The following is a 19823-nucleotide window of genomic DNA, read 5'->3' as shown; positions in this document are numbered from 1 at the left end:
TCTGTTGTAAGATGCACCATTTTTAAATGTACCACTAAGAAAGGAAGTTGCCAAGTGAACCGACATGTCATCAGGTATGAGGGAGTATCCTGATTTCAGAAATGCAGTTTTTAAGTACAAGACAATTAGAACAAATGAAGTACGATAGGAACAGTGTGAAGCATTGAGATCTAGTCTCCACCGTGCGTTGGTACCTCAGTGTGCAACTTCAGGCATGATTATACTCTCTTCACGGCCGTTTCCATTGCGAGTGAAGGTATTGAACTAGGAGGATTCTTAGGCTTCTCCTAAGAAAAACTGCTCTGTCACTCAAATCCTCACTTCCCTCCTCCCGGGTGTGGCCTTGCACTCTGGTTCTGGCCTTTCAGCCTTCCACTTGAACGGCCCCCAGAGCCTCCTGACGGTTTTGACCCCTCACCGTTCATCTGTACCTTGCGCTCGCCCTACAGAATACTGGGCCCCAAACACAATTACATGTATGGTCATCACATTCAAATTTAAAGAAATGATATACAGGTGAGAGCCGTGTTGTTTGCTGGCTACAGAAGGGAGTATGAACCTCAAAGAGAGGCAGGATTGGTTTAAGTTCAAAAAAGACAAGAACAAGCTAGTGCTTTAAATTTAAACCCTTAACTCTAAAGTAGTCGTTGTAAAGTAATGAGGCATTGCCTCGTTTGATAGTAGTCTATCAAAACCTTTGATAGACTCAGGTTTTGTGCCTTCGAGAGAAATGAGGGGAAAAGCTAGGAAAATTAGCTGAATGAAAAGACACTGTTTTGATTGAAGAAAGCAGGCTATGCAGAGCACAGCATCCCTCAAGATCAAGTGTAATAACTTCATCACTCATCTTGGATACAGAATCCCAGGTAGTTATGACTGGGGTCCAACCTCATGTCCACTAAAGATGAGCTGACCTCACGAAATGTTTTATCTTTAATTTCCATGGCTACTTCTTACCAAGATGGTCCCTGTCTCACCCTCCATACATAGGTGAGATGGTCATGTCTGTTTGGCCAAAGAGTGAGGGACACGACTGAGACCAGGCCGGGTAGTCGTTCAAACAGCAATATTTAGTTGTACACATAAAGTCTAGCAACATTTACACAACCAGTTTGAGTGTCATTGGCTTGGTTTCGGTTGGGAAATTAAACCATAATGTCACCAAAAGGTTGGCTGGGACTGAGAGTATTTAAGAAATGGGTCGTTCTTGCATCCCCTAGGCTTGGGCCTCTTGTTCCATCAGGACTTGATCGTAGATGAATGGCCCACAAGTCACCAGCCTCTGAGCAAGTTGCGTCCAGGTGGCGATGGGGAGGAGAGGGCAGGGGGTTCTCTAGACACAGTGTGTGGGGCAGTGGCAGCCGACATTCGCAGACATTCATGCATCTGATGAGGGCCTTTGCCCTTCATTGGGTATTTTCCACTAGCCTACAGGTGGCCAACTATGGCCGGGCGTATTCATTACTCATATTAACAGGGTGGAGGTGGGGGGTAGGAATAGCCAGTGTGGGTGGGAAGAGATCCCTCTTATTGCTGAGTAGGCAGAGAGGTGCTTTTTTTCTTCCTAGGTTTCACATCTGGTGGGGTTCTGGAGTTTTGTGTCTGTGTTTAGTGTTTTTTTTTTAAGATTGAAGATAAAGAAGTCAACTCCAGAAATGTCTCTTCGGGAAAACCACTCTTCCTGAGAGGCTATGGGGGGGGGGGCGCATCCTCACTCTGGGCCGGCCCAAAGTGGCGATTTTAAAGGAGCGACCCTAGCCCTTGCTTCCCGATATCTGGAGTCACCCATCCTTACAACTAAGCTTTAAGCAATGAAGGAGACACCTTTGTCCCACATCTGGGCTCACACAGCTGATGTCAATGAATCTGATAAGCAGAAAAGTGGCTTTCTTGACCTTTTAAGAAAGCCAAAAGTAGCTCATGCAGATGGACAGGGAGCAGTGCCATTTCTCTTGGAGATGGTCACAAGGAGCGGGTATGGGTTGCAAGGGCAGAAGAAGCTCCCGATGAGTTCTTCCACCCTGCAGATGGGCTGGGCCCAGCTGACACAGACGATGGAGGAGGGCGGTGCTGGCGAGAACTCCATTCCACTGGGAGGAGAGGAGTGTTGGGAGAAATGGAGAAGGCAGCTGTGCTAAAGCAGTCGGCCCCTCCCACCTGCCGAGGGCCCAGATGGGATGTGCAGGTGGGCCCTTAAAGGGCCATGGCCCTGCAGCAATAACAGCTGAGAGGAATGGAGGGAGAAGCAGCGCTTGAAATGGCCTTCATTCAGCAGTGGGGCAGGGGGTGGCTGGCACGGGTGGAAGGACAGAGCCCAGGAGGCCTTCTCCCTGCAGGGGGGTTGAGAACGGTTGAGGGTGTGGACACCAGACATATAAAACAGCTTCTCTGGGGAGGCTGAGATCACGATTCAGGGGCAGCAAGCATCACTTTATTCAGCCTCTCCAGCGCCCGCCACCCCCACCCCCAGATCTGCCCTGCTACGCCTAGGGGTCCAGCCCCATGTCTCCACACGGGACTGCTCACTGTGGGAGCCAGGAATCCCTCTTCTGTTGAAATGTAGCAACCTCTGGGCTCTAACCCTCCTGCTGGTCCATCCTGACAGTGCCTACGCTGGAACAGCTTTGTGGGCCAGGGAGGATGCGGGTTGGGTTGGTAAGAGCCTCCAGGAAAGATCGAGACCGTAGGTTTTGGGGTCACTGGCGATATCACCCACCTCTTTCACCTGGTGCACTGAGTCTTGGTCTTAAGTCTTTGTGTTTTCCTAGCACCTGAGTGAAAAGGGACTATAAATGCTGCGATTTGCAGAGGACCTGTAAAACACCTAGGGTTGGACCAGGACATGGGACAGGAGGTTGTATGAGGTCACTGTCAACTGTGCCCCTTGCTGTTTTCCCCAGCCCCAATTTTAGCCACCTCACTGACTAAAGGAGGAAAAAGTAACTTGTTTGTAAAACAAATGAGATCTATGTGTTAATAAATACAAGGCTGCAGGGAAAGGCAAGAAAAGGCTAATGTACAACTGTGGGGTATCACTGGGAATGTCTACAGATGTCAGGAGGGGGAATGGGAAAAGCGGTGGAGAAAGACAGACAGACCGAAATGCAATTAGCTTCAGCATAACACGGAGAGAAAACAGAAGAGGAGGAAGAGGGAGCGAGGTTTATGAGAAGACAGCAACAGAGAAGCCAGCTTTTAGGAGGAAGAATCCCAGTGAAGAGAAAGGTAAACCACCAAGAAACACAAATATTGTATATTATTCTTGATACGTCTTTAGACCCAGTTTTTCTAGAACTTGATGCCTAAAAAGGGTGTCTCCCTTGACCGGCCTGCGTGCTCTGCCCAGACACCAGGAAGCGCGTGCTCGCTGCATCTGCTGCCTGGCCAGGCTGCCCACAAGCTCCGGGCTAGGCTCAGCACTGCCCGCACAAACGCTTTCCCCTTCCTTACGATGCCTCTGTTTTTTCATCACCCTAGTTTGTACTGTCCCGTGCTTTTGGCTGTGATTTTATTTTAAGGTGGCCTCAAGTCATTTTCAGAAGTAGACTGGGCATACATTCTAAATATGGAAATGGAGCTAAAGTGGATTAATCTACAAGGGAGTGAAAGAAGGGAGGGAGGGGCAGGGTGAAGAAATGAGGGGAGTGGGAAGTGGAGAGAGTGGGAGCAAGGTGAGCGTGGCGTGTGGAAGACAGCAGGCCGCCTGCCACTGGGACGGCAGTAGCTTCCGCTGTGAATGTGACAGAGACCGAAGGGTGGAGCTTTCGTCTCCACCTCTAGGCACTAATTCTTCCTGCAGGGGCCCAGCTTGGCCCACTTCTCTGCTGTCCTTGACCTCCCTTTTTCCAGGAAGTCCTGGCCTTGCCCCCCACCACCCTGGCTACCAGGGAAGGTTAAGTCCAAACTCCTCACCCCCTCCCGGGCCCAGCTCTGCAGCCTGTCCTTGGAAGACTCCTGTGGTCCTGTGTGCGGGTAGGCTCGGAGATAAAAAAGAGTTGCCTGTGGCTTGCCTGCACCCTTGTTTCTAAATGAAACCTCCCCAGACCTCTTGAGTGAGGCACGTGGCTCTGCTCTGGGACAAGGAGAGGAGACGGATAATGGAGAGCCATGGAAAAACCAAACTTACAGGGGACTTCCCGGGGAGGGCAGTGAAAATACCTCACCCCTGAACACACACTCACACACACGTGCGCGCGCACACACACACACACACACACACATACTGTCTCTCTCACGCACACGCACGCCATAGACAAGATGCTCCACAAATACCAGACAGGCCAGTGGGACAGGGTGGAAAGGAGACGGCGGGTGGTGGCGGTATTGGGGTGTGTGGAGAGGTGGCTGTGTGCGATGGCATAGGGAGAGGGTCGTCATGGGTTACTGTCGTGGCTCTCCTCTGTGTCCGCGCTCACCGGAGGGAGGCCTCCGTTGTCATTGAGACGCCTGGCCCGGTAGGTCTCGTAGTGGATGTTGTGTGTCACTTCCTTGAGGTCCTGGAGGTGGGTCCTGAGGGACATGGGTGACGAGACGGACACGATTAGAGTGGAAGGGGGAAGAGGTGACCCACATCCAAGGTTAACACGTCACTTCCACAGCCTGGGCCCAGTGGGCCCGACTGCAGGGAGCCAGTGCTCCTTCTTCTGTCCCTCGTGCTCCGGAATGGGAGCTGGACCTCGGGCGGGAAGCCCGAGAGAGAGACCTGGAGACCAAGGCAGTGGATCTGAGCAGGTGGCCTCCTGACCCGAGGTCACGAAACCTGCCGCCTGAGCCGGGGCAGGGGCGCATCTCACCTGATGACGAAGTCTCGAAGGAGGGCGAACTCACAGTGGTTGAGGTTTTCCACTGTGAACCAAACAAAACAAAACAGGTGGTCATTTCACCAGTGCAGCGGCGCCCGGCAGGTGCGCTCTGCTGTGGTCACAGAGGCATTTCAGGGAACTCCATGGGACAGGCTGCGTAACTCTTCCCGAGGTCTGCTTGCCCTTGCTCTGCAATGCACTGGGCTTTATCCATGAAACATTGATTAAGCAGCTACAATGGCACAATACTGTTCTAGAGTCTGTGGGGTAAGAGCTGAGGGTGACCGTTATACTCCCCACTTTATAGAGAAGGAAGAAGAATACTGTTACAGGCTGTCTAAGAAACTTGCCCATGCCTAAGGCACAACTCCCATCCTTGAGCAGCTTATAGTCAGATTGGAAGACAGTAACACAGAAAATAACAATCGAGCCATGTTAAAACAGGGCATGCATTACCCAATAACTAATTCAACATGGGCTGAGTGCCTGCTACAGGGGGACCTCGGTACTCGCCATGAGCTCATGGCGAGTGCCAAGACCGCCAAGCACCGAACAAGCGACGAGTGTCTTGCAGGGCAGCATCATGACTCCCACAAGTTACAGCGAGTGCAAAGAGTCCTGAGCAAGTGCAGAGTGCTGACACATTTTTTTTCCTCATCCAAATGTGACGAGTACAGGGTTTTTGAGTTCTAAAGCCGATGGGTACCAAGGTATGACTGTATCTGTAAATCACTTGTCAGGGATTGTGGGAGCAGAAGAGGGTTGACATGAACCCCATAATCTAATGGGTAGGGCAGGCATTCTCATAAATAATTCCAACTCACCCTGGCTGGCATAGCTCAGTGGATAGAGCTCGGGCCTGCGAACCAGAGGATCACGGTTCGATTCCCAGTCAGGGCACATGCCTGGGTTGCAGGCCAGTTCCCAGCAGGGGACTCATGAGAGGCAACCATACATTGATACTTCTCTCCCTTTCTCCTTCCCTTCCCCTCTAAAGATAAATAAATAAAATCTTTTAAAAAATAATAATTCCAACTCAAAGCAAATGATGAAGAAATGCTCTTTAAAAAATCCCAACAAAAAGTCATAGGAAAGCTCTGGGTGGTGTGGCTCAGTGGACTGAGCACCCGCCTGCAAACCACAGGGTCGACAGTTTGATCCCTGGGCAGGGCACAGGCCTGGGTTGCAGGCCAGCTCCCCAGCTGGTGGCGTGTGAGAAGCAACTGATTTTTGTATCTCTTGCACATTGAGGTTTCTCTCCCTCTCTTTTTCCCTTCTTTCCCATCTCTCTAAAAATAAATAAATAAAACCTTTAAAAAAATTATAGGAAAATGGGAGACAACATGATACAATGGGATGAATTTGCTTTTGTTTAGTTTTGTTTAAAGATTTTTATTTATTTATTTTTAGAGAGGGGAAGGGAGGGAGAAAGGGAGAGAAACATCACTGTGTGGTTGCCTCTCACATGCCTCCTACTGAGGACCTGGTCCGCAACCAAGGCAGGTGCCCAGACTAGGAATCGAACCAGCAATCCTTTGGTTTGCAGGTTGGCACTCAATCCACTGAGCCACACCAGCCAGGGCTGAATTTGGTTTTGGAATCAAAAATATCGAAGCTTCACCACTAACAAGGCATGCGATTTGGGCAAGACATTTAAGTGTCTGAAATTCAAGAGCCGGAGGAGCTGATGCCCCCCGCAGAGGGTTGGTGCAATGAATGAGATCACTGAAGCGATTCTTTGAAAACCTTCAGAATCATTATGACCTCCTCAAGGTCACATCCATTTGTAATAAAACGAAAATGGCAACATCTGAAGAACCTTTCAGCAGTCTGTCGGATCGCATCCCCTTTCATGTGAAAACCTTTCTCTGGCGTCCCTCGTCCTCAGTCATCTCTGCACGTCATGAAGACCTCTGACATGTGAGTTGGCGCCTCCCAGAGAGGCGCTAATCAGACTTTTATTGCTTCCTGCCTTGTGAGTCTCATTTCTCAATCACACTGCAAGCTCCTTCCGGCAGGGTCTGCCTGGCACTCTTTTTAAATCTTACATCCTGGGACAGTGCCTTGACCTAGACATGCTTAATAAATACGCATAATTAGCCAGCAGCCGGTTCTCCAAAAAGATGCACTGAGTTACCTTCAATGATCCCCCAGGGAGTTTTTCGGCCAAGGACCCGCTTGCCATTCACTTGGTATTCCTTGTCACTTCCCACCACAGCAAAGGGCATGCTCTCCTGCTAACAGACCAGACACACAGGCACGTCATCCTCTATAATCAGGGCCACCAAGGGCAGGAGGGGCCCCCTCTGCCTGGCAAGCGGAGCCCCAGGCACCCACCCGGATTTTGTCATTCTCCGTCTTGTCCTCCAAATCCTCATCAAATTCCTTCTGGGGGTAGAATTCGATGCCGTTCGCTTCTAGCTCCTTGCGAACCTAGAGGCAAGGAACCGAAAAGCAAGGCAGCCAGGTGTCAGAATAATGGGAGGGGGTGTGTGCATGTGCGTGTGCGCTGCAGACAGAGGGTTAAACTCAGCCTTGAGAATCCATAGACATCTCAGAGTCCTGAGTCCCTGAGTAAGTGCAAACCCCAATCATACGATAACTAGAGCCCCACCTGAGACAAGGAAGAGTCTGGGGCAGCAGCCTGCTCCTCTCAGGTCTGTAAGGTGCAGACTCTGACAGCACTGCTGAGTACGGATTGCACATGGGCAGTGCTCATGCCGCTACAGGTCACGTGCCTGTTCGCAGGGAAGAGGGGCCAGTCTGCCCACCCCAGGCCACTCTGCCCTCTTTCAAAGCTCAGCTTGAATCTCACCTCCTCCAGGAAGCTACCCAGGACTTCTTCAGTGGTCTACTTGAAGGCAATAATTATTGTTATACTTCTCTGGCACACCACCCTCCCCATCTCCACCTAGGTGCTTGAAGTACAGGAGTTCACAGAGAACGACAGAAAGGACTAGAGGGCCTTGATGAATTGTCTAGTCCTCCAAGCCTCCCAGCAGTGAGGAGTGGTTTCTCACGATCACAGTGATTTATGTATTCAGGGGTCTCTAGAAGTTCGGAAAGTGGGAAGAATGCCACCTGAGCCTGCACTAACCCCTTTGCCAGTGGCCCCCAGACCCTGCCGGCCCAGTCTCTTCAGTGGCTAAGCGAGAGCTGGGTGGGAAGTGCGGAGAGGCGAATGCAGCACTGGAGGGCAGGAGAGGCCTGGACCGGAGAGGGGAAAGGCAGGATGAGGGCAGGAACAGGAGGAGGGAGCCTTCTCACCCTTTGCTTGAATTCGGACTTCTCCTCCAGGGTCATGGTGTCAGCCTTAGCGATGACAGGGATGATGTTCACGACTTTGCTGAGGTGTCTCATGAACTCCAGGTCAAGAGGTCGCAAGCTGGGGCCCAGAGAAGGCGGAGTGTCACAGCCACCTGGCCCTCCCGCACTGAGCCACTGCCACCACCCCAGGGCCACCCTGGGGACAGGAGGACTGGGCTGGGGACCTGGCTGAGGCCAAGAGGCTGCTCTCTCTCCTGACACATACCCACCGTCCCACCATATGCAGGACAGGCCCCAACTGTCCAACTGTCCACCCCCACCTGGTCCTCCGTCTCCCTTCTCCTCAAATCCCGCTCCCTCAGGGGACCTTTGCTGGGCGGGGACAGCTGCGGACTGTCACCCCACCCATATGTCCTTGTGTCATGGTTATTTGTGGGTGTCTTGTTCTGACGGGCCTCCTCCCAGCCCCCGCTTGGCCCTGCAAGGGTCCAACTAGGGTCTGCTGCTCCCTCTGAGGGCCCAGCTCCACCCAGGCTCTGGCTGCAGTGTACAGTCAGGGGACTTATTGAGTCAGGCTGCCTGCTTCCTTGCAGACCTTGAGCCCAAGTTCTGGGGAGCAATAAAGCGAATCATTTTATTGAGTTCCTGGGCCCCACCCGCTGAGCACCCGGTTCCTCCCACGTTTGGGCCCCGCCTTGCTTGTGCCAACCTCTCCAGAACAGAGCCCTGGCCTGGCAGCTGGGCTTAGCAATAAGTTGTGAGACCTTCCCCACAGGAAGGTCGTCTGCTCGTCCACACGTTCTCTCCATGCCCTGCCAGTGCGCCCTTTCAGGCAGCCCCACCTGCTACGCACAGCCAGAGTTCCCAGCATGCCCTGCTTACTGCCAGCCTTCATTTCTCGACCCCTTGTGCTGGGCTGGCCACCCTCCAGATACCTACAGCTGGGTCCTACTCCCCATCCTAAACACCAGCCCCAATCCTGCAGCCCTGCCCCACCCCCGCATTTAACCCTTCTTGCTGCGCCCACCCCACCCCAGCCTTGTGCAAAGCAGGTGTCCACTGAATAACTAAGCAGCCCTCTGCTCCGGTGAACCAACTTCTGTTTTTGAGAGAGGCACGGTCATGCGGCAGTGCCAGAGCACCAGGGGCCGCATGGCGGCTGAGGCTGGTCGGCTCCACTCTCTGGCAAGGAAGCCAGACTTCCTTGGGGAAGGTCTGGGGACTCGCAGAGCCCTGACCATAGCGGGGCCCAAATGGACCTCCCCAGCCAAGTCCGTGAATTGGTTATGGACTACAGAACGGGCACAGATGGCGCAGACCAGAGCCAGGCCCCGCGCTGGGGCCGGGGCTGGTACATACGAGTGTCCCGTAGGGGAGATGAAGTAGAGGCAGCAGTGGACGCGAGTGTCGGGGATGCGCTTCTTCCTGGCAATGTTCACCTCCTCCTTCAGGAACTTCTCATACTGCTCGTTGATGTACTTCTCGATGGGCTCCCAGCTACGGGGCAGGAGTGGGGTGGGGGAGACAGCAGGTGGGTGTCCCAGAAGCACAGAACCCGGGAGCTCTCTGTGGGTATGGTCCCCTTACAGCCATCTCATTTCCTACTTCCCCCGGGGGCGTCTAGGGTACCTGCTGAGCATTCTCCCTTGGCCTCCCAGCCTTCCGTGGATGGCTTTCCTCCTTGGCAAGGCTAGCACTCCTGCAGGCACCTGGCCCTCTGACTGGGCCAAGGGAGCCTGCGGAGCCCACCGCCCTCCAGAGGGCGCTGCACGCCTTCCCCAGCTCCCTTTCTTATTAGCCGGGAGGCCCTGGAGAAGGCTCTGCCCTCTCTGAGACTCAGGGTTCTCCTGAGTAAAATGGGAGAGAGAGCAGGTGACAGGTGATGGGGGGGGGGGACGGGGGGCAGCAGGGGGGCAGCAGGGGGGACGGGGGGGGGGATGCACACAAGATCAGAAAGAACACTCAGTGGTGGCAACAGTCCGTTATCATGACTTTGTCATTGTCACTATTTTCTCTATCAAGGAGCATGTGTATAGCCAGAGAAGAGGACATCCAGTCACTTTTCTAAGATTGTTCTAACTTGTCTCGTTCGGTGGCCCTGCCTGTCACTGGCAGAGCCCAGCTCCCTCACAGAGGCACTGTGGTCCCCATTTCTACCTGAACACCAGCTTCTGGCTGGAACCTTCCATCTACGCTCCGGGCAGCGCGTTCACCCCCTTCTCTGCTGCTCGCTGACCACAGCTCTGCTCTGTGGGTTCCCAGAGGCCCTCGATCCTCATGGCAGCTCCCTCCCTCCCGCCTCTCACTCCTTCTCTCTTGGTCCAGGTCAGCCCGGATTCACACCCCAGGTCCCCTTGCTCTGTCTGTCCTGCCCCTGCTGCCACCGCCAGGCCATCCCTCCGCCAAAATCCCCCCTGCACAGTCTCCACCACCCCCATGCCCAGGCCCCATCTGGACCTCTTCCCTCACCTCCCTACAGCCCCTCCCCCACCCTCAGGAAAGTACTGAATGCTCAGCTCAGGTGCAGGCGGTTCTCGACACAAATGAACCTGCCGCACGTTCAGTACCCCACCCCCCCGCTGTTTTAGGGCACACACGTACCAGTTTTCATTATTGATCTGGTCCCCAAAGCCAGGGGTGTCGATGACAGTCAGCTTCATTTTGACACCACCTTCCTCGATCACTGGGGTGTGAACAGAAAAGGCACCAGGGAGGTGACTCTTCCAGCGGACGACAGGTGCCCTGCTGCCTGCCAGCCAGGGAGGCCCAGGCTCCCTCCTTCTTCAGGACCAATTATCGCAAAAGTCAAGTTCAGGGTCTTCCCCACTTCAGCGCCTTTGTTCATGCTGCTCCCTGCACCTGGAAGGAACCCCCTACTTCTTGCTGCCCATCTAAATCCCTCCCAGGCTTTATTGGCCAGTTTAAGCCCCATTTCTTTCTTTTTTTTTTTTTTTCCTAACCCCTCTTCCTCCAGCTTCTGGACTTGCAATCTAAGGAGCTGGCTCCCTAGGGCTTAGAGTTTAATTCTATTCTGTACTGACGTTGTCTTTCATTTGTCTCATTTTCCAATAGGCCCCATTCCTCCCCCTTTCTGGCAGAGGCAGTGGCCTCTGACCGATGCCCATGGGGTCCCCTGCCCCGGTCCTCACCGTGCCCAATAGCCTTGATCTCCACTGTCTTGGGGATTTTCTCCTCCCGGTTCCAGCTGGAAGCCTTGCGGCTCACTTGGGATTTGAAGAGCGTGTTGACCAGCGTCGACTTGCCCAGCCCACTCTGACCTGAGCGAGACAGGAGGATGAGAGGGCAGGGAGACCCTACGGCCACACCCAGAACCCGAGATCTCTCCCGGGACAGAATTCCCGAGCTGGCCACGCCCTTTTTGACCACTCACTGGGGAGGGAGAGGCTGAGCAGGGATTATGGGCAGATGGGGATGGTTTCCCGTGTGATGGAGAGAGTGGTAGACCCCGCATCCCTCCTTCCTGGAGCCCCACGGCCGTCCAGACAGGAGACAACCTCTGCATTTGCCTAGGGTGGCAGGTTTTTGTTTTGTGTGTCACTGAAGTCTTCAGTGACAGAATCACTTTGCATTCTGGTGCGGCCTGCGTGTGATGTGCCTTCTATCTGCCCTTCGAGTCCGGCAGCAGAGCCAGCTCCATGCCCACTGAGGTTGTCCCCGAGAGAGTAAGCCCCAGTTAACGTAAATGGTGCGCAAGACCAGGACTTGAACCCAAGGAACCCCCTGGCCCATATCCACTCGGTATCTCTAGTGCAGTGGAGTGGTCAGCGTGTCACGGGGTGGATGCCCGGAAGGATGCTGGTAGCAGAGGCAGCACGGAGCGGGCAGAGCCAGCCCTTCACCATGGCGCCCTTTGGGGCGGTTCACACGCACAGGCCTAGACTTCGTTCCACGGAGCACATGAAAGGGGGCTCTGCAGCGAAAGGGCACTGGAAACCACTGGTCTGAGCAGTGCTTCTCAAACTCTAACGCGCCTCAAGCCACAGCGAGCCTTGCTGGGCAGCATGAGCATCTCCCAGACGCTGGGAGGAAGCGTAGGATCCCAGCCGCCCCCCCAACCCTATCCTCCAGAGTCTGCGGTTTTAACAGGTCTTCTGGATGGACCACACGGGCAGTAAAGTCCAAGGCGCTGGCCTGGAGGGTTCCTGTGGTGGATCAGGAAGAGGTCCAGCGGCACAGCCTGCGGTCCTAGAGCCCACGGTGCCGTTTCCCTGGGCGCCTGGGAGTGGCCATGTTTGACCCTGCAGTTTCCTTCCCGAGCAGGCGGCGGGAGGGAAAGGACTGAATGCCACCGGGGATGGTAAATAAGGTGCGTTGTTCTACCCAACTGATCAGTTGGTAGTGGCCACCCCAACCGATACGTTAAGGAGGCCACATCGGGGCTCAGACTGCACGTGTGCCGGGCCCAGCGGCGGTGCCTGCCGCGGCGCTGGTGGAAAGAGAGGCGGCCCACGTGCCACGTACTTGCTGTTCTCGGTCTGGATGTTTTCTAAGGTCCCCTGTTCATTAAGTATTCCTGAGTGTCAAGTGCTATGCTAGGACTGGTGATAGAGTGGTGAGGGAGACTCCATCCTTACCCTCGAGAAAGACCAAAACTTAAACAATTCTAACATGTTGCTGTAATGAAACAGCACGGGGTATTTTAATAGCATCCTGGAGGGAATCCAGTCCAGTCTTTCTGGGGCCAAGGAAGACTTCCAGGAAGAAGCAGTCACTAAGCTTAAAGCTGGGTGACTGCGAATGGCCCATGAGAAGCTGGAAGGGGTTTGTGGCCAGAGGGAACAGCATATGCAAAGGCTCAGAGGGAGGGAAGAGTCTGGCAAGAGCATTCGGGAGAACCGTTCCTTGTGAGCAGCCGAATGCTCCCTGGGAGGTGGTGAGAGACGCGTGGAGAGGCAGGACCAGGCCAGGCTAGCAGTGTGAACCCTTACACTTAGCTGATGGGGGCCTTGCTGAGTTTCTCAGGTTGGAAAATCATCCAGACACTGGTGACAATGGACTAAAGAGACGAGGAGACAGAAATAGGGTCAGTGCCACTCGGACTGTGCCCTGCAGCCAGGGTCCATAAACCATCGGCGAGTGGCTCCTGAGACAAGAAGTCTGCCCCAGAAAGGAAGCCGGCTCTGCCGCTAAGCGCACTGTTCCGTCCGGCCGATGTGCTTCACAGCAGGATTTCCCAGTGACTTGCCCTCTGGCCCAGCTCCTTCCCTGGGAGCGGCACAGGGTCAGGTGGCCGTGGCAGTCCCCATGAGAGACCTGGCTCAGCCTGGGCGGGGGCAGCAGAGACGGGGAGAAGCAGGCAGACCTGAAAGAGGTTTGCGGGAAAACCGACGGAACTCGATCAACCGGACCAGGTCATGACAGAAGGAGAAGAATGATGCTCGGGTCCCTGTTTCAGCAACAGAGTGTCTCACTGAGACCGCTCTGTGACCTGGTGACAGTACTTAGTGGCCAGTCAGTGTCCTAAAAGTTCTTTCTAAGCTTTAAAATGCTACAAAAGGTCAGAAAAAGACCACGCCCCACCCGACTCCCTCCACCCAGCTCTGGAAGGTGAGCAGGGACACTGAGGAGCCCCCTCTGCCACCCACCAGAAAGCAGGCTGAGCGCGGCTAAAGGAAGCCTGTGGACACCCGGCAGGGGCCCATCCTAGAGAGGCCAGGGCTGAGGTTGTCCTTGGGAGAGAAACAGAACCCTCGGTGCTGCCCGCCCCCCTGGCCTCGGGGACCCCCCGGCCTTCCGTACCGACGACCATGATGTTGAAGTCGAACCCGGTCTTCATGGTCTTCTTGCGCATCTGTTCAATGATGGTGTCGATGCCGATGTAGCCCAGCAGGTTGGAGTTGATGCTGATGGGCTTCATGGGCACTGCCGGCTTCGGCCTGGGCTCAGGCACCAGCTCTGACATGGCTGCGTCCGTCCTGTTGTCTGGGAGCCCTGAAAAGCCAAGGTGGGAGGGGTGGCTGCAGACGTCACAGGGAAGCCACAGCATCAGTCCCCGGATCCGGAACTGGGACTGGAAGGGACCTGAGACCTCAGCCAGCACAAGTCCCTCATTTCACACATGAAGAGACTGACCCTGGAGGAAAGGACTTGCCTAAGACGACAGAGCAAGTCAGCTGCAGAATCTGGAGCAGAACCAACTCTCCAGTTGCTGGGGCCACTCGCTGCTTCCGAGTACCACGTCTGTGTGGCTAACCCGAGGGTTTCTCCCCCTCGGCGCTGCTGACATTTTGGGCAGAATCGTTACTGTGGGGGGCTGTCCTGCGCACTGTAGAACGTTCAGTGGCACCCCCGGCCTCTACTGAATGCCAGGAATAGCCCCCAGCAGTGAGAGCCAAATACTGCTTTGGACAATGCCAAATGTCCCCTGGGGACCACACGGCCTTCCCTCATGGAGAACCACGGTCTAAGAGAAGGGGGGTTATTCTCACCTGAGCCTGCCCCCAGATAAAGGGCAAAGGCCATACAGGATACTGGACCTAACCCTTACTGTCTGCCACTGACCTCTGGCTTTGTCTTTTGAAAGCAAATGGAGCTACCGCCTCTCTGCAGAGAGAGCATCACTCCCATCCCAGCCCCAGGGTCCCCTCTGCTCCATGAGCACCACTGCAAAGTGGTGTGCCCTGAGGAGCTACAGCCGCCCTTCTAGCCAGAGCTCTGAATGTCCTGGAGGAACACGTCTCCCCTTTTGACCAATGCGGATAGGATGAGACCCAGGTCAGGGCAGTCCCTTGCCTGAGGCAACGCAGCGTCTTGTTGGGAGGGTGGGTGGCGGAGGGGAGGTCACAACCCTGCACCAGGGGGCGAAGGTGCACAGCCCCTCATCTGGCTGGTCACCAACAGACATCATGCACATTTAAGAGATCTGTGTGCGTCNACTCCCATTCCAGCCCCAGGGTCCCCTCTGCTCCATGAGCACCACTGCAAAGTGGTGTGCCCTGAGGAGCTACAGCCGCCCTCCTAGCCAGAGCTCTGAATGTCCTGGAGGAACACGTCTCCCCTTTTGACCAGTGTGGATAGGATGAGACCCAGGTCAGGGCAGTCCCTTGCCTGAGGCAACGCAGCGTCTTGTTGGGAGGGTGGGTGGCGGAGGGGAGGTCACAACCCTGCACCAGGGGGCGAAGGTGCACAGCCCCTCATCTGGCTGGTCACCAACAGACATCATGCACATTTAAGAGATCTGTGTGCGTCCCCATCAGGCCACTGTCTGACTAGGTTTCAGGAGAACAGCCACCTTGTCCCATCCATGAAATGGGGTGTGTGGGGTGAAGAGGGAGGAGCCTGGCTCCGCTACTTGCCAGAAGTGTGGACTCGGACAAAGTACCTCCACCCAGGAGCCCATGCAGAGCATTCCATGAGACACGACGCCTGGAAGCACCCACACCGCGCCTCACAGCTCCAGTCCCTCCTGCCCCTGCCTTTTCAGGTTCACTGACTTGGGGAGGGGGGGCAGGTGAAGGAGTGCGTGTGAAAGCACTTGTCAAAGGGAGGTGCCCAGCTGCTAATCACACTGTGCAGTCACTGGACCGCACACTGTCTCCAGCAGCCCCTCCAGTTGGCCCCGCAGCCTCAAGCTGATGGGGGGGGGGTGCTGCTGGAAGGAGAGAGGTTGGGAGAGCCCCCTCCCCCACTCCACACCCAGCCAGGAGTCTGTTCTCACACCCAACCACCTGGTCCTTCCACGGGTCTTGGCAAGACTCTGTCTCCCAATGGGAAAATGTTCTTTCCTTGCCACTCCCAGGCACGGCCGAATCTGACACAGCTCTGGGCCTCCCCGGGGCCTGGCCGGGCTCCCTCCTGCGTCCCAGGAAGCTGTGGCTAGCAAGGCGGCTGGCAGCGAGATTGGCTCGGCCCGCAGCGGCTGACTGACTCTCACAGCCTGCGGCTCCCCGACGCTCCCCACGCGGCTCCCAGCCCACTCAGCACACCTGCGCGGGGCCAGGGCCCCGTTTCCCTGCCCAGCTGCACACACGCTGGCCCTTCCCACTTCCCTTGTGCCTGTACAGCAGAGCCCGTGGGGTCTCCACACCTGGAAAGTGGAGTCTTGTCCTTATTTACGGGAGTTTTTCTGAGGATTCTTATAAAGCGGGTGTCCTCGCGGTGGCCAGGCCTGCTTCAGGTCCGGTGCACGGGCAGACATCCCCCCGTGAGCACCTGCTAACACCCACTGCGCTCACCGTGAAGAGCACTCACCGTGAAGAGCACTCACAGCCAAGTCCCCACACACACCTTCCAGTTCCACACCAACAACCGTCAGCCGGCCGCGAGCACGGCAACGTGGGGCGGGGGCTGGGAGGCCTCTGCCCCTCTGGTGCCTGGCTAACTCCTGCTCTCCCCTCACCAGGGGCTCAAGGGCTGCTCCTCAAGAAAGCCTCTACTTGCCCTCCTGGGCGGAGGTGCCCTTCCTCTGCGCTGCCTCGGCCCCTGAGTCCCTTGGTGTTCATCTCATTCATTCATTCATCCATTCATTCCACTGTCCCTGGCAGGCCACTCCGCAGGCCTGCTGCCAAATAGGAGCCTACTCCACCCAAACCCTACACGAAATGCCAAGGACACTGTTGGACCCCAGACAAGGTCATTACCCCTGAGGGCCCGCTCTCTGGCGAGGTGTCCTGACAAGTCCCCAAAGACCTCCAGGGCACAGGACAAATACTGCTCTGAAATTCTGTAGCTCCACCTCTGCCCTTACAGTGCCCCTACCCCACCTGTGTCCCGCCCGCCAACCCCAGCTGGGGAGTGGGCCCAGGCCTGATTCCTGGCTGGGTGGCCCCTGCGAGCCTCACTGTTCCCCTCAGGAAAGTGGGGCAGCACCCACCTTGCCAAGTTGCTGTGAAGGTTACACAAAAGCAAGGACGTAGATCACCTGGCACTGAACACACGCTAGTTTCTGCCCTTAGGGTGAGAGCCGTGTCTCATCACGCTCTGTGCCCAATGTGCAGAGCATAACCCGGGCACCCAGCAACGAGTGAGTGGTGAATGAATGAATGAGAGAGTGACTGTCTCACTGTCAGGCAGGTGTTACTTCTCTCCTCCCTCAGAAGCTCCTCTAACAGCAGCTGACCCCCAGCCAGTAAATGGTGCCTGCATGTAGGCCACAGTCGAGGGGGACACTCTGGTTTAAAAAGGCCTGCTCCCTCCCCACAGCAGGGATCAAAAGGGGCTGGCTTCCCACGGGTGGGGAGGAGCTCAGGACAGGGTCACAGCAGGACCTAGCTGGCCTAAATGGTCCTTGGAGCCCCTCCTCGGCTCCCAGGTCTCCCAGGACCCTGCAGAGACCTGGGGCAGGAGGAGAAGCTGCCGCACCCCCTGCCAGGAGCCACCTGCCCCATCAGGGCTCCAGGGAGAGGCACCCACGCTCCACCTGGCTCAGCTCTGGCTGAGCCCCCCACAGAAACAGCAGCTCCATCGCCAGGCCAAGCAGGGGCTCTGGTGCTTTTTCGCACAGGCAATGAATGGCTGTGTCTTTGTCTGGCCCAGGGACCCCACCCTCAGTGGGGAAGGTGGCAGCGGTGGGAGGAGACCTTTCCCAACGGCACCTGCCTCCTGGGCTGAGTGGGGTGGGGGGCGGGGGGGGGGCTCTTCCCTCCTTCCTGAGCCGGAGAGCTTCCCCAGGCCCCACCCCACCCGCGGAGGCAGTTCCAGTCCACCCCAGCGACAAGCCTCTGCTCTTAGACACGGAATCACAAAAGATATCTTAGTCTTTTCCTATCCTCAAGCGCAAAGGGCCCTGGGACACCCCCTTCCCCCATCCCGGTTCTCCGGAGGCCACCGAGTTCCCTAGGAGACCACCAGCTGGTGTCTGTTTGTGCGTGGGGGAGGGGTCTGTCTACGTGTCAGCTCCTGGGGGTCGCATCTGGTGGTAGGTGGCCCTGATACCTGTGCACGACGTGCGTGTGTGTGCGTGTCTCGGTGTGCTCCAGCGTGGGGCTATCTGTATGCATCTGGGTCCCTCCTTGCGTGTCCGTGGGTCTCTGTATCTCCCCGCATTCCTGTGGGTGAATTTCTCCGGGCATATAGATCTTGGGGTGTGTGCCGCCGTGGGTGCGTGTGTGTGTCTGTGCATATGTCATTGCGCGTGGGCAGCAGCCCTCCCCCTGGTAGCACCTCCAGCCGGGCTTTACGGGGCCACAGCCTCCTCCTGGCGGGCGCCCGTGGGCCGGCCAGCCGTCCTACCTTTGGACATGAATCCTCCTTTGTCTCCGTTCCTCCCGGGAGATGCTCAGGGCGCGGGGCTGCAAGGCTGAGCGGGGCGCGGGCTCCTCCTGGGCCAAGCGGCCCCCGCAGCCGGGCCTCGCCCCTCCGCGCTCTCCGCCCACCCGCCCAGCCCGCGGCCCGGCCGCGCCGCCCCTGCGCCCCGCACCGCCGCACCCGCCCGGGATCTCGCCGCTGCTCGCTCGCGCCGCGCTGCTCCTGCCCGCGCGCACCGATGCCGCCTCCGCCGCTGCCACCCGCACCACGTGACCCGCGCGCCCGCCGGCCTGCTGAGTGCCCCTCCCCCTTCCACGGCACCCGCGCCCTCTCCCGCTCCCCGCGCGTCCGCACGCGTGAGCAGGCACCCGGCAGCGGGCGGCCCAGGAGGCACAAAGGGGCGCTGTAACCGTAGGCTCGGGATGCTGGGCCCGGGAAGGTGTCCGCATCCCAACCCCCGTCTGTTCCCCGGGATCCGGCTCCAGCCTCTTACTCTCTAGGCTGGGGCGCGGGGGACCCGTGGCAGCAGCGGGCGGCGGAGTGCGCGCGTGAGTCACTCGGAGGTTGGGCTATTGCTCTGGCCCAGGGCGATTCCGCCCCAGCGCGGGTGCCTGTAGAGCCCTGAGTCAGGGGCCCAGGTTCCAGGCCTAGCTCCTGGACGATGTGCCCCATGACCTTGAGCTGCTCAGGAACTTTCCTGAGTCTTGATTTACCCATCAGAAAAATCTGTCATGAAGTCCATCAGCATTAACGGACAGCCCGTTGCCAGGCACCAGGGGAACAGGGATGAGAATAGCCCTCCCTGTCCTCAAAGGGCTTCCCCTGTTCAGTAGGGGAGACAGAAAGCTGGCCTGTCCTAATGTGGGGGGTGGGGGGTATGCATGGGTACTCTGGGGGGGTGGAGGTGGGCACCCTGAGAAGAGAGGGATCGTGGAGTTCTTGGAGGCAGCAAGGGCTTAGATGGAAAGGCGAAAGGCGGTGGGAGGGAAGGATAGAAGGGTGTGGTGAGGGGGCGGCAGAGGTGAGGAACCCAGAAGGGAGAGCTGCATGGCGCTGTTGGTGGACCACCAGGGCTCCCAGCTGCAGCCGAAGCAGGGACAATTCCAGACAGGGACATGGAGCTAAGAGGCTGGAGGAGGCCGAGGCCCTGGATGCCAGGTGAAGGAGCTGGACCTGAAGGGAGGACAGAGGTGAGCCACCAGTGGCTGTTATGCTGAAAGTGCTGCCATCAAATATGTGAGTCCCTGGGGCAGCTGCGTGGAGGAGAGAGCCCTGGGGGGAGGGGAGCTGTGGCATCCCAAGGCGGAGGGATGGAGAGGAGGGGACAGACAGTCCAGGAGGTGAATTAACAGAGTTGGAAGTAGACTGGATGGGGTGGAAGAGAGAGCGGACAAAGAGGGATACCCAGGTTTCTGCAGCTGAGAGAGCAAGACCAGGGAGGGTGGGAGTCAGTTCAGGAAGAAAAGGGCTGCTTCTGGACGTGGGTAGAGGGGGCAGCCGGCCGCTGGCTGTCCATGCTTTCATTTCGGGAGAGAAGGCTGGGCTGAG

The 19823-nt window shown here is 56.7% G+C and overlaps 1 protein-coding gene across 4 annotated transcripts; it reads right to left on the bottom strand.

Moving 5' to 3' along the window:
• Positions 1-1048: 1048 nt before the first annotated feature.
• SEPTIN3 (septin 3) lies at positions 1049-18387 on the bottom strand. Of its 4 annotated transcripts, none has more exons than XM_037068276.1 (11): positions 18261-18387; positions 13830-14021; positions 11219-11347; positions 10671-10752; positions 9429-9566; positions 8070-8187; positions 7140-7235; positions 6940-7039; positions 4794-4845; positions 4416-4509; positions 1049-1689 (listed from the first exon to the last, which is right to left on the bottom strand). In XM_037068276.1, the coding sequence occupies exons 1-11, from the start codon at positions 18268-18270 to the stop codon at positions 1609-1611; spliced, it is 1092 nt and encodes a 363-aa protein (XP_036924171.1). In that variant the 5' UTR covers positions 18271-18387; the 3' UTR covers positions 1049-1608. The 4 variants fall into 4 exon arrangements, with proteins under 4 accessions (XP_036924171.1, XP_036924172.1, XP_036924173.1 ...); XM_037068277.1 differs by having other exon boundaries at positions 6940-7036; XM_037068278.1 differs by having other exon boundaries at positions 1625-2330.
• Positions 18388-19823: the final 1436 nt, after the last annotated feature.

Source organism: Sturnira hondurensis, unplaced genomic scaffold, assembly GCF_014824575.4.
Source record: "Sturnira hondurensis isolate 20B ecotype Veracruz unplaced genomic scaffold, ASM1482457v3 Scaffold0017436, whole genome shotgun sequence".
NCBI classification, from domain to species: Eukaryota; Metazoa; Chordata; class Mammalia; order Chiroptera; family Phyllostomidae; genus Sturnira; species Sturnira hondurensis.
This window is presented reverse-complemented; position numbering and strand designations above follow the sequence as displayed.